The sequence below is a fragment of the Vulpes lagopus genome, chromosome X (assembly GCF_018345385.1).
Source record: "Vulpes lagopus strain Blue_001 chromosome X, ASM1834538v1, whole genome shotgun sequence".
Classification (NCBI taxonomy): Eukaryota; Metazoa; Chordata; class Mammalia; order Carnivora; family Canidae; genus Vulpes; species Vulpes lagopus.
This window is the reverse complement of record NC_054848.1, coordinates 56,840,795-56,855,730: the sequence shown is the minus strand read 5'-3', so window position 1 is coordinate 56,855,730 and position 14,936 is coordinate 56,840,795. Positions and strand designations below refer to the sequence as shown.

Sequence of the window (14,936 nt, the reverse complement as noted above, 5' to 3'; positions counted from 1 at the left end):
GTTTGTCCTTCTCTGATTGACTTATTTCACTCATCATAATACCCTGCAGTTCCGTCCAGGTCGAAGCAAATAGTGGGTATTTGTCATTTCTAATGGCTGAGTAATATTCCATTGTATACATATACCTCATCTTCTTTATCCATTCATCTTTCGATGGACACCGAGGCTCCTTCCACAGGTTGGCTACTGTGGACATTGCTGCTATAAACATCGGGGTGCAGGTGTCCTGGGTTTCACTGCATCTGTATCTTTGGGGTAAATCCTCAGCAGTGCAATTGCTGGGTCGTAGGGCAGTTCTCTTTTGATCTCTTGGAGGAACCTCCACACAGTTTTCCAAGGTGGCTATACCAGTTCACATTCCCACCAATGGTACAAGAGGGTTCCCCTTTCTCCACATACTCTCCAACATTTGTTGTTTCCTGTCTTGTTAATGTTCCCCATTCTCACTGGTGTGAGGTGGTATCTCATTGTGGTTTTGATTTGTATTTTCCTGATGGCAAGTGATGCAGAGCATTTTCTCATGTGCTTGTTGGCCATGTGTAATGTCTTCTTTGGTGAAATTTCTGTTCATGTCTTTTGCCCATTTCATGATTGAATTGTTTCTTTGCTGTTGAGTTTAATAAGTTCTTTATAGATCTTGGATACTAGCCCTTTATCTGATAAGTCATTTGCAAATATCTTCTCCCTCTATGTAGGTTGTCTTTTAGTTTTGTTAACTGTTTCTTTTGTTGTGCAGAAGCTTTTTATCTGGATGAAGTACAATAATTCATTTTTGCTTTTGTTTCCCTTGCCTTCATAGATATATCTTGCAAGAAGTTGCTGTGGCCAAGTTGAAAAAGGCTGTTGCCTATGTTCTCCTCTAGGATTTTGATGGATTCTATATTTTTTATTTTTTTAATAATAAATTTATTTTTTATTGGTGTTCAATTTGCCAACATACGGAACAATACCCAGTGCTCATCCCGTCAAGTGCCCCCCTCAGTGCCTGTCAGCCATTCACTCCCACCCCCGCCCCCCTCCCCTTCCACCAGCCCTAGTTCGTTTCCCAGAGTTAGGAGTCTTCATTTTGATGGATTCTTATGTCATATTTATTTTTTTTATTTTTTTATTAAAAAAAAATTTTTTTTAAGATTTATTTATTCATTCAGAGAGAGCGAAGAGAGAGGCAGAGACACAGGCAGAGGGAGAAGCAGGCTCCCTGCAGGAAGCCCGATATGGGACTTGATCCCCGGTCTCCAGGATCACAGCCCGGGCTGCAGGTGGCGCTAAACCGCTGCGCCACCGGGGCTGCCCCTTATGTCATATTTAGATGTTTCATTCATTTTGAGTTTATCTTTGTGTATGGTGTAAGAGAATGGTCTAGTTTCATTCTTCAGCATGTGGCTGTCCTATTTTCCCAGCACCATTTATTGAAGAGACTGTCCTTTTTCCCATGGATAGTCTTCCCTGCTTAGTCGAATATTAGTTGACCATAGAGTTGAGGGTCCATTTCTGGATTCTCTATTTTGTTCCATTGATCTATGTTTCTGTGTTTGTACCAGGACCACACTGTCTTGATGACCACAGCTTTGTAGTACAACTTGAAATATGGCATTGTGATGTCCCTGGCTCTGGTTTTCTCTTTTTCTTTCTTTCTTCTTTCTTTCTTAATAGATTTTATTTATTTATTCATGAGATACACAGAGAAAGGGAAAGGCAGAGACACAGGCAGACGGAGAAGCAGGCTCCATGCTGGGAGCCTGATGTGGTACTCAATCCCGGGACTCCAGGATCATGTCCTGGACTGAAAGCAGGCACTAAACCGCTGAGCCACCCAGGGATCCCTTGGTTTTCTTTTTCAATATTACCCTGGCTATTCAGGGTCTTTTCTGATTCCACATAAATATTTTTTTTCCAAGCCAAACTGTATCCAGCTTTATTAAAGATACTTTTCATAAAAAAAAAGATACTTTTCATAAACAATCATGGTATTTCAGGCAGGACATGGGCGGACGATCGTTAACAGTATACAACAACTTTCAAACTCCCTTCTTCAATAGACTACCAAAATCAGAAAGCCACTATAAAACCCAATGAAGTATTCATGTGATGCTCTGAACAGGGAAAGTTTAGAGTGAGGGTTGACAGTTCACATTTAGCATGTTGTTTAACAACTTTTCACAAGCCGACCCTGACTTTCAGGAAATGAAATGAAAATGGCAGAATTATCAATCTGAAGATCCACAAGCTAAAAAAAGGAACTCTTTTGAGGGACACCATCTCAGTGGTGACACCGTAAAGTCCAGATTGCCTGACATACTGGGAACCATTTCAGGGGATCAGGTTCTAATAGGTCTCTGGGTTTAAGGGAGTCAAGTCTATGTTGAAGGCAGAGAGGGAGAAGAGGACATAAAAAAATGAATTTTAGTTTTTCCACAACACCAAGGTGGCTCATGTGTGTCAACATCAAGGAATCCCTCCTCCTGGGAGCCAAGAGGAAGTTTCTCAAATCTAGAAGGGGAAGGTGTTTTTCCCTCTTGTTATCAATCTAGCTTCGGAGATATTCTATTAGTGACATATGCCCTTCCCCCAAAACAACAATGAAGTGTTCCATGTGCTAACAACATAGCTTAAAAAAAATAAGTAAAACAAAATTCTGCATTTTTATAAAACTTGATAAAAAATAGTATTTCAAACTGTACAGTCACCAGAAGTACACAGTTATCAAAAATGCACACACTTCACTTGGCATCTCCAGCACCTTCAGCTTTCTGTGCCTGGTCTGTTTTGGCATCTCCATTTTCTGCAGGGTTATTTCCATCCTTGCCAGCATCAGCTTTCCCCTTTTTCCCTTTGGGTACCTTCTCTCCCTTCTTTGCAGGGGCCTTTTTAGGCTTGGGCTCTGGCTTTGGAGGAGCAGGTTTAGCAGATAACCTTGCAGATCTTCTCTGTGGCTCATCCTTCACCTTGGCTTTATCTCCTTTAGCATCCCCTTCAGCCTTTCTCTTGGGCATGGTGGCGACGGCGGCGGGACGTAAGCGCTGGACGCGGGGATGCGGCGGCACACGGGCTTTGGCCGGTCTGGGGGTCGTTCTCGCCTCTTCTTCTTCACACTGCTCCTGATTCCACATAAATCTTAAGATGATTTGTTTCAACTCTCTGAAGAAAGTCCATAGTATTTTGATAGGGATTGCATTAAATGTGTAGCATTGACATTCTCACAATATTAATTCTTCCAAGCCATGAAATGGAATATTTTTCCTTCTCTTTGTGTCTTCCTCAATTTCTTTCAGAAGTGTTCTGTAGGTTATAGGATATAAATCCTTTACCTCTTTGGTTAGGTTTATTCCTAGGCATCTTATGCTTCTGGGTGCCATTGTAAACGGGATTGACTCCTTAAGTTCTCTTTCTTCAGTCTTATTGTTAGTGTATAGAAATGCCACTGATTTCTGGCCATTGATTTTGTATCCTGCCACACTGCCCACTTGCTGTTTGAGTTCTAGCAATCTTGGGGTGGGGTCTTTTGGGTTTTCTATGTAGAGTATCATGTCATCGGCGAAGAGGGAGAGTTTGACTTCTTCTTTGCCAATTTGAATGCCTTTTATTTCTTTTTGTTGCCTCATTGCTGAGGCTAGGACTTCTAGTACTATATTGAATAACAGTGGTGAGACTGGATATCTGTGTCATGTTCCTGATCTTAGGGGAGAGGCTCCCAATGTTTCTCCAATGAGAATGATATTTGCTGTGGGTTTTTCATAGATGGGTTTTAAAATACTGAGCAATGTTCCCTCTATCCCTACACTCTCAAGAGTTTTGTTCTGGAATGGATGCTGTATTTTGTCAAATTCTTTCTCTGCATCTCTTGAGAGGATCATATGGTTCTTGTTTTTTCTCTTGTTGATATGATCTATCATATTGATTGCTTTATGAGTGTTGAACCAGCCTTGCATCCCGGGGATAAACCCACTTGGTCAAGGTGAATAATATTTTTCATGTACTGTTGGATCCTATTGGCTAGTATCTTGTTGAGAATTTTTGCATCTGTGTCCATCAGGGATATTGGTCTATAATTCTCCTTTTTGGTGGAGTCGTTGTGTGGTTTTGGAATTAAAATGATGCTGGCCTCATAGAACGAGTTTGGAAGTATTCCATCTCTTTCTATCTTTCCGAACAGCTTTAGAAGAATAGGTATGGTTTCTTCTTTATACATTTGATAGAATTCCCCTGGGAAGCCATCTGACTTCTGTGCCTTGGGAGGTTTTGACTGCTTCAATTTCTTCCCTGGTTATTGGCCTGTTCAGGTTTTCTATTTCTTCCTGTTCCAGTTTTGGTAGTTTGTGGTTTTCCAGAAATGCATCCATTTCTTCTAGCTTGCCTAATTTATTGGTGTAAGCTGCTCATAATAAGTTTTTAAAATCGTTTGTATTTCCGTGGTATTGGTGGTGATCTCGCCTTTTTCATTCGTGATTTTATTAATTAGAGTTTTCATTTTTAACAGGATGGGTAATGGTTTGTATACCTTATTAATTCTTTTTTTAACAGTATTTTACTAATTTATTTATTTATTTTATAAATTTATTTTTTATTGGTGTTCAATTTGCCAACGTATAGAATAACACCCAGTGCTTATCCCATCAAGTGCCCCCCTAAGTGCCGGTCACCCAGTCACCCCCACCCCCTGCCCACCTCCTCTTCCACCACCCTTGGTTCGTTTACCAATGGTAGGAGTCTCTCATGTTCTGTCTCCCTTTCTGATATTTCCCATTCATTTTTTTTCCTTAAAGAATTAAAAATAGATCTGCCCTACGACCCAGCAATTGCACTGCTGGGAATTTACCCCAAAGATGCAGATGCAATGAAACGCCGGGACACCTGCACCCCCGATGTTTATAGCAGCAATGTCCACAATAGCCAAACTATGGAGGGATCTTCGGTGTCCATTGAAGGATGAATGGATAAAGAAGATGTGGTTTATGTATACAATGGAATATTACTCAACCATTAGAAACGACAAATACCCACCATTTGCTTCGACGTGGATGGAACTGCAGGGTATTATGCTGAGTGAAATAAGTCAATCGGAGAAGGACAAACATTATATGGTCTTATTCATTTGGGGAATATAAAAAATAGTGAAAGGGAATAAAGGGGAAAGGAGAAAAATGAGTACCTTATTATTTCTTTGAAAGAACCAACTCCTGGTTTTGTTTATCTGTTCTACAGTTGTTCTGTTCTCTATTTCATTGAATTCTGTTTGAATCTTTATTAACTCTCTTCTTCTGCTTGGTGTAGGTTTTATTTATTGTTCTTTCTCAGTTCCTTTAGGTGCAAGGTTATCTTAGGTATTTGAATTTTTCCAGTTTTTTTGAGGGATGCTTTTATTGCGATGTGTTTCCCGCTTAGGACTGTTTTTCCTATATCTCAAAGATTTTGAACGGTTGTATCATCATTCTCATTAGTTTCCATTAATCTTTTAAATTCTTCTCTATTTTCTTGGTAAACCCTTTCATCTTTCAGCAGGAAGTTCTTTAACCTCCATGTGTCTGAGTTTCTTCCAAATTTCTTCTTGAGATTGAAGTCACGTTTCAAAGCAGTATGGTCTAAAAATATGCAGGGCACAATCCCAATCTTTTGGTATCAGTTGAGACCTGATTTGTGACCCAGTATGTGGTCTATTCTGGAGAAAGTTCCATGTGGACTTGAGAAGAATGTGTATTCAGGTGCATTTGGATGTAAAGTTCTGTAAATATCTGTGAAATCCATCTGGTCCACTGTATCATTTAAAGCTCTTGTTTCCTTGGACATGTTGTACTTAGAATATCTGTCATTTGCTGAAAGCACTGTGTTGAAGTCTTCCAGTATCAGAGTATTATTATCTAAGTATGTCTTAACTTTGGTTATTAATTGATTGATATACTTGGCAGCTCCCACATTCGGGGCATAAATATTCATGATTGTTAGGCCCTCTTGTTGAATAGATCCTTTAAGTATGATATAGTGTCCTTCTTCATCTCTTACTACAGTCTTTGGGATAATCTTTAATTTATCTGATATGAGGATGGCTACCCCTGCTTTCTTTTGAGGACCATTTGAATGGTAAATGGTTCTCTACCATTTCATTTTGAGGCTGGAGGTTTCTTCAGGTGTAAAATGAGTGTGTTGTAGACAGCAAATAGATGGTTCTTGGTTTTTTATCCAGTCTGAAACCCTGCGTCTTTTGATGGGATCATTAAGCCCATTCACATTCAGAGTGACTATTGAAAGATATGAAATTAGTTTCACCATAATACCTATTCAGTCCCTGTTTTTTTGGATTATTTTTGGGGGCTTCCTCTTTCTTTACAGAGTCCCCCTTAATATTTCTTGCAGAGCTGGTTTGGTAGTCACATATTCTTTGAGTTTATATCTTGGAGGCTCTTTATCTCTCCTATTCTGAATGAGAGCCTTGCTGGATAGAGTATTCTTGGCTGCATGTTATTCTCATTTAGGACTGTGAATATATCCTGCCAGCCCTTTCTTACCTGCCAGGTCTCTGTGGAGAGGTCTGCTGTTAATCTGATAGTTATCCCCATATAAGTTAGGGATCTCTTGTGTCTTGCTGCTTTAAAGATTTTCTCTTTATCTTTGGAATTTGCAAGTTTCACTATTAAACGTCAAGGTGTTGAGTGGTTTTTATTGATTTTAGGGGGGAACCTCTCTATCTCCTGGTTCTGAATGCCTGTTACCCTCCCGAAATTAGGGAAATTCAGCTGTGATTTGTTCAAATATGCTTTCTGGTCCTCTGTCCCTCTCGGTGTCCTCTGGAACCCCAATTAAAGATAGATTTTTCCTTCTGAGGCTGTCATTTATTTCTCTTAACCTTTCCTCATGGTCTTTTGTTTTTCTCTTTTTTCCTCGGCTTCCTTCATTGCCATCAACTTGTCTCTTATGTCACTCACTCTTTCTTCCACGTCATTATCCCTTGTCGTTAGGACCTGCAGTTTGGATTGCATCTCATTTAATTGATTTTTAATTTCGGCCTGATTAGATCTAAATTCTGCAGCTATGAAGTCTCTTGAATCCTTTCTGCTTTTTTCCAGAGCCAGCAGTAGCTTCATAATTGTGTTCTGAATTTGCTTTCTGACATCGAATTGCAATCCACATTCTGTAACTCTGTGGCAGAGTAGTGTTTCTTATTCTTTCTTTTGCGTTGAGTTCTTCTTTCTAGTCTTTTTGCTCAGTGCAGAGTGGCTAAAAACGAGTTATACTGGAAAAAGGAAGGAAAAAAAAGTGTAGCATAAAGACGGGAATTTTAAAGGTCAGGGGTCTTGGCTTAGATAGAGCCCTGAGGATGCTGCCCTACTGCTGGAGAGAGGGAAGGCAACAATCCAGAAGCAGACAGCTTGGAAACAGTGATCTGAAGAAAACCTGGGGCACACAAGGTGATTATTTGCCCTTCTTGGAGTGCATCCCTGAGAGGCAGGATACACGGAATCTTATCCGGGGACAAAGGAGCTGGCTGGTGCCTTTTTCCTCCTCTGTACCTCAGCATAAACACGGAGCCACCTGTGGTAAACAGCATAGCACTGACACTGGCTGCCTAACCTGCTTACACCAAGAACCACATCCCTGTGATCTGGCAATACTGCCCTTCTTGGTCAAGCTTGCATCAGTCCCAGTGTAGTGGGCTCCTTCCCCAGAAGACTGGAAGAAACCTGTGCCCACACCATGTGTCCTGACCAAAGAATTCTGCAGAATTGTAGTGGAAGAAGCTCCAGTGGAAGTAGTATCAGGTCTTATTCAACAAGCAGACCAGAGCACACCTAGTTAAAGCTTGCTACATTCTGGCCAAGAACCAAACATTGCCCAGTGCCGGCAAGGAGAGCCTCTCCAGATGACTGGCCTGAAGAATAGAACACCTAAAACATAACAGCAGAGTGCATGCAGCACACACCAGAGACACTCCCTGAAGCACCAGACCCTGGACATTATATGACCTTTTCTTCATAAAGCCATTACTTGCAGGCCTAGGAAACATAATAGATTTTTATGAAACAGAGAAGGCAGAGACTTAGACAAAATGCCAAGATGGAGGAATCCATTCCAAATGAAAGAACAAGGTCATGGCCAGAGATATAAGCATTATAATAGATGTAAGTAATATGCCTGATGGAGAATTTAAAGAATTTAAAGCAACAAAGTATCATAAGGATACTTGCTGGGCTTGAGAAAAGCCTCCCTTTAGGGAAGCCCTTTCCACAGAGATAAAAGAGTTAAAAAATAGTGAGTCAGAAATGAAAAATGCATTAACTAATATTCAAAACAGGCTGGATGCAATAAAAACAAGGATAGAAGAAGTGGAGGAATGAATATTGTCAAAGAAGATAAAATAGTGGAAAATAATTATGCCGAAGAAAGAAAGAAGAATTATGGAAGACAAGAGTAGACTTAGGGAACTCAGTGACTCCATCAAACATAGTAACATTTGTATTATAGGAGTCCCAAAAGAATAAGAATGAGAAAGGGGGACAGAAAATCTATTTGATGAAGTAATAGCTGAAAACTTCCCTAATCTGGGGAAGGAAGCAGACATCCAGATCCTGGAGGTACAGAGAATGCCCATCAAAAAGCATGCCAACACCAAGTTGTAATTAAATTGGCAAAATATAATGATAAAAAAAATCCTAAAAGCAGCAAGACAAAAGAAATCCCTATCTTACAAGGGAAGACCCATAAGGCCAGCACAGATACTTCAACATAAACTTGGCAAGCCAGAAAGGAGTGGCATGATACATTCTATGTGCTGAATGGGAAAAAATCTGCATCCAAGAATCCTCTATCCAGCAAGGCTGTCATTCAGAGTAAAAGGAGAGATAAAGATTTTCTAGATAAACAAAAACTAAAAGAGTTCATGATCACTAAGGTGGCCCTATAAGAAACATTAAAGAGGACTCTGAAAAAAAATAAAGAGGATTCTGAGTGGAAAGGAAAGGCCATAAGTGCCAAAAACAAGAAAGGAACAGAGAAATCTCCAGAAACAATGACAAAACAAGTAATAAAATGATAATTACTCTGAATATGAATGGACTAAATGTGCTAGTCAAAAGACATAGGGTGTCAGAATGGTTAATAAAACAAGATCCATCTATATGCTGCCTACAAGAAACACATTATAGAAGTAAAGACACCTGCAGACTGAAAGAGAGGGGATGAAGAAACATTTATTATGCAATGGACATCAAAAGAAAGCCAGAGTATCAATACTTATATTGGAGAAACCAGACATTAAAATAAAGACCAGGAGGGAGGGGCAAGATGGCGGAAGAGTAGGGTCCCCAAATCACCTGTCCCCAACAAATTACCTAGAAAACCTTCAAATCATCCTGAAAATCTACGAATTCAGCCTGAGATTTAAAGAGAGACCAGCTGGAATGCTCCAGTGAGAAGAGTTTGCTCTTCTATCAAGGTAGGAAGACAGGGAAAAAAGATGCAGATGCATGTTGACTGCATCCTTTGCTGTGCAAAAGCTTCTTATCTTGATGAAGTCCCAATAGTTCATTTTTGCTTTTGTTTTGTTTCTTTTGCCCTCGTGAATGTATCTTGCAAGAAGTTACTGTGGCCAAGTTCAAAAGGGGTGTTACCCCAAAGATACAGATGCAATGAAATGCCGGGACACCTGCACCCTGATGTTTCTAGCAGCAATGTCCACAATGGCCAAACTGTGGAAGGAGCCTCGGTGTCCATCGAAAGATGAATGGATAAAGAAGATGTGGTTTATGTATACAATGGAATATTACTCAGCCATTAGAAACGACAAATACCCACCATTTGCTTCAACGTGGATGGAACTGGAGGGTATTATGCTGAGTGAAGTAAGTCAATCGGAGAAGGACAAACAGTGTATGTTCTCATTCATTTGGGGAATATAAATAATAGTGAAAGGGAATATAAAGGAAGGGAAAAGAAATGTTGGGAAATACAAGGAAGGGAGACAGAACATAAAGACTCCTAACTCTGGGAAATGAACTAGTGGTGGTGGATGGGGAGGAGGGCGGGGGGTGGAGGGGAATGGGTGACGGGCACTGAGGGGGACACTTGACGGGATGAGCACTGGGTGTTTTTCTGTATGTTGGTAAATTGAACACCAATAAAAATTAATTTAAAAAAAATAAAATAAAGACCATAGCAACACATAAAGAAGGATACTATATCATAACAAAAAGAACAATCCACCAAGAAAATCTAACAATGGGAAATATTTAACATGGGAGTACCCAAATATATAAAACAATAACAAACAGAAAGGAACTCATTTGTAATAATACAGTAACAGTAGGGGACTTTAACATCCCATTACATCAATAGACAGATTATCTAAACAGAAAAATCAACATGGAAACAATGGCTATGAATGACACACCTGAACAGATAGACTTAACAGATATATTCCAAACATTTCATCCTAAAGCAGCAGAATACACATTCTTTTCAAGTGCACATGGAACCTTCTCCAGAATAGATCATATACTGGGACACAAATCAGGTCTCAACCAGTACAAAAAGATTGACATCATACCATGCACCTTTTATGACCACAACGCTATGAAACGATGTCAATCATAAGAAAATACTTGGAAAGACCACAAATGATATGGAGGTTAAACAACATGCTGTTAAACAATGAATGATCAACCAGGAAATCAAAGAAAAAATTTTAAAAAATATATGGAAACAAATGAAAATGAAAACAGAAGAGTCCAAAACCTTTGTGATGCAGCAAAAGCAGTGCTAAGAGGAAAGTATACAGCACTACAGGCCTACCTTAAGAAACAAGAAAAGTCTCAAATAAAGTACCTAACCTTACTCCTAAAGGAGCTAAAAAACAATAAACAAAACCTAAACACAGCCAAAGGAGGGAAATAGTAGTGGTTAGAGTAAAAATAAATGACATAGAAACTGAAAAAACAATAGAATGGATCAATGAAACCAGAAGCTGGTTCTTTGAAAAAATTAATAAAATTGATAAAACTCTGGCCAGAATGGTCAAAAAGAAAAGATAAAGGACCCAAATAAACAAAATCACAAATGAGAGAGAAGAAATAACAACTGACACCACAGAAATACAAACAATTATAAAAAATATAATCAAAAAGCATATGCCAACAAATTGGACAACATGAAGAAATGGATAAATTCCTAGAAACATATAAACTACCAAAACTGAAACAGGAAAAAATAGAAAACTTGAAGAGACCAATAACCAGCAAAGAAATTGAATTAGTAATAAAAAATCTCCCATCAAACATAAGTCCAGGGACACATGGCTTAACAACCAAACATTTAAAGAGTTAATACCTATTCTTTTCAAACTAGTCAAAAAAATAGAAGCAGAAGAAAAACTTCTAAATTCATGAGGCCAGCATTACGTTGACACCAACACCAGACAAAGATTCCACTAAAAAAAAGAACTATGGGTGAATATCCCTGATGAAAATGGATGCCAAAATTCTCAAAATATCAACAATCCAAATCCAACCGTATATTGCTAGAATCATTCACCATGATCAAGTGGGATTTATTACTGGGCTGCAAGTGTTGTTCAATGTTCACAAAACAATCAATATGATACATCACATTAATAAAAGTATAAGAACTGTATGATCTTTCAATAGATGCAGAAAAAGCATTTGACAAAGCACAACATCCGTTCATGATATAAAACCCTGAACAAAGTTGGCTTAGAGGGAACATACCTCAACATAACAAAGGCTGTATACAAAAACCCCACAGTTAATGTCACCTTAATGGGTAAAAACTGAGAGCTTTTCCTCTATGATCAGGAACAAGACAGGGATGTCCACTCTCATCACTATTGTTTAACAGAGTCCTGGAAGTACTCCCACAGCAATCAGATGACAGAAAGAAATGAAAGTAATCCAAATAAGCAAGGAAGAAGTCAAACTTTCACTATTTGCAGATGACATAATACTCTATATAGAAAACTCAAGAGTCCACCAAAATTGCTAGAACTGACACATGAATTCAGTAAAGTTGCAGGATACAAAATCAATGTACAGAAGTCTGTTGCATTTTTATACATCAATAATAACACATCAGAAAGAGAAATCAAGGAATCAATCCAATTTACAATTACACCAAGACCAGTAAGATGCCTAGCAATAAACCTAACCAAAGAAGTGAAAGACTGGTACTCTAAAAACTATAAAACTGTGATGAAAGAAATGGAAGAGAACACAAAGACATGGAAAAACATTCCACGTTCATGGATTGGAAGAACAAATATTGTTAAAATATCTATAATACCCAAAGCAATTTACACATTCAATGCAATCACTATGAAAATAACAACAGCATTTTTCACAGAACTAGTAAAAATAATCCTAAGATTTGTATGGACCCACAATAGACTCAGAGTAGCCAAAGCAACCTTGAAAAAGAAAAGCAAACTGGAGGCAACACAATTGTGGACTTCAAGTTATATTACAAAGATGTTGTGATCAAAACAGTATGGTACTGGCACAGAAACAGACACATTGACCAATGGAATAGAATAGAAATCCCAGAAATGAACCCACACGTATATGGTCAGGTAATCTTCAACAAATCAGGAAAGAATTTCCAAAGGTAAAAGATAGTCTCTTTTAACAAATGGCATTGGGGAAACTGGACAGCAACATGCAAAAGAATGAAATTGGACCATTTTGTTACACCATACACAAAAATAAATTTAGAATGGATGAATGACCTAAATATAAGTCAAAAAACCATCAAAATTGTGGAGTAGAGTATAGGCAGTAATTTATTTGACATCAGCTGTAGCAACTTCTTACTAGATATGTATCTTGAGACAAGGGAAATAAAAGGAAAATTAACTGTTGGGACTTCATCAAGGTAAAAAGCTTCTCACAGTGAAGGAAAAAATCAACAAAACAAAACAAAAGGGTAAACTTCTGAATGGGAAAAGATATTTGTAATTAAAATATCTGATAAAGGGTTAGTATCCAAAATATCTAAAAAACTTATAAAAGTCAATATCCAAGAAACAAATAATCCAATTAAAAATGAGCAGAAGAAGGATGAGTGCCTGGTGCTTCAGTTGGTTAAGTGTCAGACTTTTGATTTTGGCTCAGGTCATAATCTAAAGGTCCTGGGATCAAACCCCACATCAGGCTTCCACGCTCAGTGGTTGAGTTTGCTTGAGGATTACTATCCCTTTCTCTCTGCCCCTTCCCCTGCTCACACTCTCTGTCTCAAATAAATACATCTTAAAAAATAAAAATGAGAAGATATGAATAGACATTTTCCCAAAGAAGACATAGAGATGACCAACAGACACATGCAAAGAAACTGAACATCACTCATCATCATGGAAATGCAATTTGAAACTACAATGAGATATCACCTTACACCTGCCAGATGGCTAAAAAATAACAGCACAAGGAACAACAGGTGTTGGCAAGGATGTGGTGAATGGGCAACCCTTATACACTGGTGTTGGTAATGTCAACTTGTGCAGCCATTCTGGAAAAAAGTATGCAGGTTCTTCAAAAAGTTAAAAATAGAACTACTCTATGGTCCAGCAATTATGCTACTAAGTATTTACCCAAAGAATAAAAAGATATTAATTTGAAAGGATACATGCACGATGTTTATAGTAGCATTATTAACAATTGCCAATTTATGTAAAGAGCCCAAATGGCCATCAACAGATGAATGGATAGAGAATATGTGGTATATATATACTATGGAATATTACCATCAAAAAGAATGAAATCTTGCCATTTGCAACAACATGGATAGAGCTCTACAGTATTATGCTACACAAAATAAGTTAGAGGAAGACAAATACTATATGATTTCACTCATATTTGGAATTTAGGAAGCAAAACAAATGAACATGGGTGAGGGGAAAGAGAGGCAAGCCAGAAACAGACTCGTAACTATACAGAACAAACTGATGGTTACTGGAAGAGGAGTGAGTGGAAGTTGTGAAATTGGTGATGGGTATTAAGGCACTTGTGATGAGCACTGGGTGATGAATCAATAAATTCTACACCAGAAGCTAATATTACACTGTATGTTAACTAGCTGGAATTTATTTATTGATCTATTTATTTATATATAGGAAGAGAGTACAAGCAGGGGTGGGGGAGGGGCAAAGGAAGAGAGAGAATTTTATGCAGGCTCCAGGGTGGAGCTGAATGTGGGGCTCAATCTCACAACCCTGAGATCATGACCTAAGCCAAAATCAAGAGTTGAACACTTAACTGACTGAGCCACCCAGGTGCCCCATAAAAACTTGAAAAAAAATACAAGTTTTTAGTCTGCTAATGAACCCTTGTTGAAACCCAATATCCAACCATTAAAAGTATTGTATTTTTGTCCTGATGTGCTTATTTTTGCGGAGGTGAAGTTGGGCTCTAAAACCGACAAGATTGGGGCACCTGGGTTGCTCAATGGTTGAACATCTGCATTTGGCTCAGGTCGATTCTGGGGTCTTTGGATCAAGTCCTTCATCAGGCTCCTCGCATGGAGCATGCTTCTTCCCTCTGCCTATGTCTCTGCCTCTCTCTCTGTGTCTCTCATGAATAAATAAATAAAATCTTTTTAAAAAGTAGAACTAACAAGATAAAAAGGGCTTAGGAAAGCCTTGCTTGTCCCTTGAACTTGGAACACAATCCTGTGGCCTTAAAATATATTATCTTTTCTAATGCCTAAGAAATACTGCTTGTTATGGTTCAAATTCTGAATTCACAGGGGTAATTGCCCATACCTGAGTGTAATCTGAAACCTTGATATTGTTTTCTATGAACTATTTTAGCACCAGCATTAACTATGCTATACTGAAACTAACGAGATTGCTTCACTCAGTAAGCAGGACACAGATTCTGAGAGGGTTGCAGATTTAGGACACTACTCTGTAGGATCATAAACTATAAATATATTCTAGATATTGG

General features: G+C 38.6%; 1 protein-coding gene across 1 annotated transcript; it reads right to left on the bottom strand.

Moving 5' to 3' along the window:
* Positions 1-2,636: 2,636 nt before the first annotated feature.
* On the bottom strand, positions 2,637-3,070 carry LOC121483074 (non-histone chromosomal protein HMG-17). The gene has a single exon (XM_041741300.1). The coding sequence runs from the start codon at positions 2,991-2,993 to the stop codon at positions 2,721-2,723; it is 273 nt and encodes a 90-aa protein (XP_041597234.1). The 5' UTR covers positions 2,994-3,070; the 3' UTR covers positions 2,637-2,720.
* Positions 3,071-14,936: the final 11,866 nt, after the last annotated feature.

Excerpts from the sequence above, each read along its gene's own strand:
- LOC121483074 (XM_041741300.1), bottom strand. The coding sequence starts at position 2,993 with ATGCCCAAGAGAAAGGCTGAAGGGGATGCTAAAGGAGATAAAGCCAAG.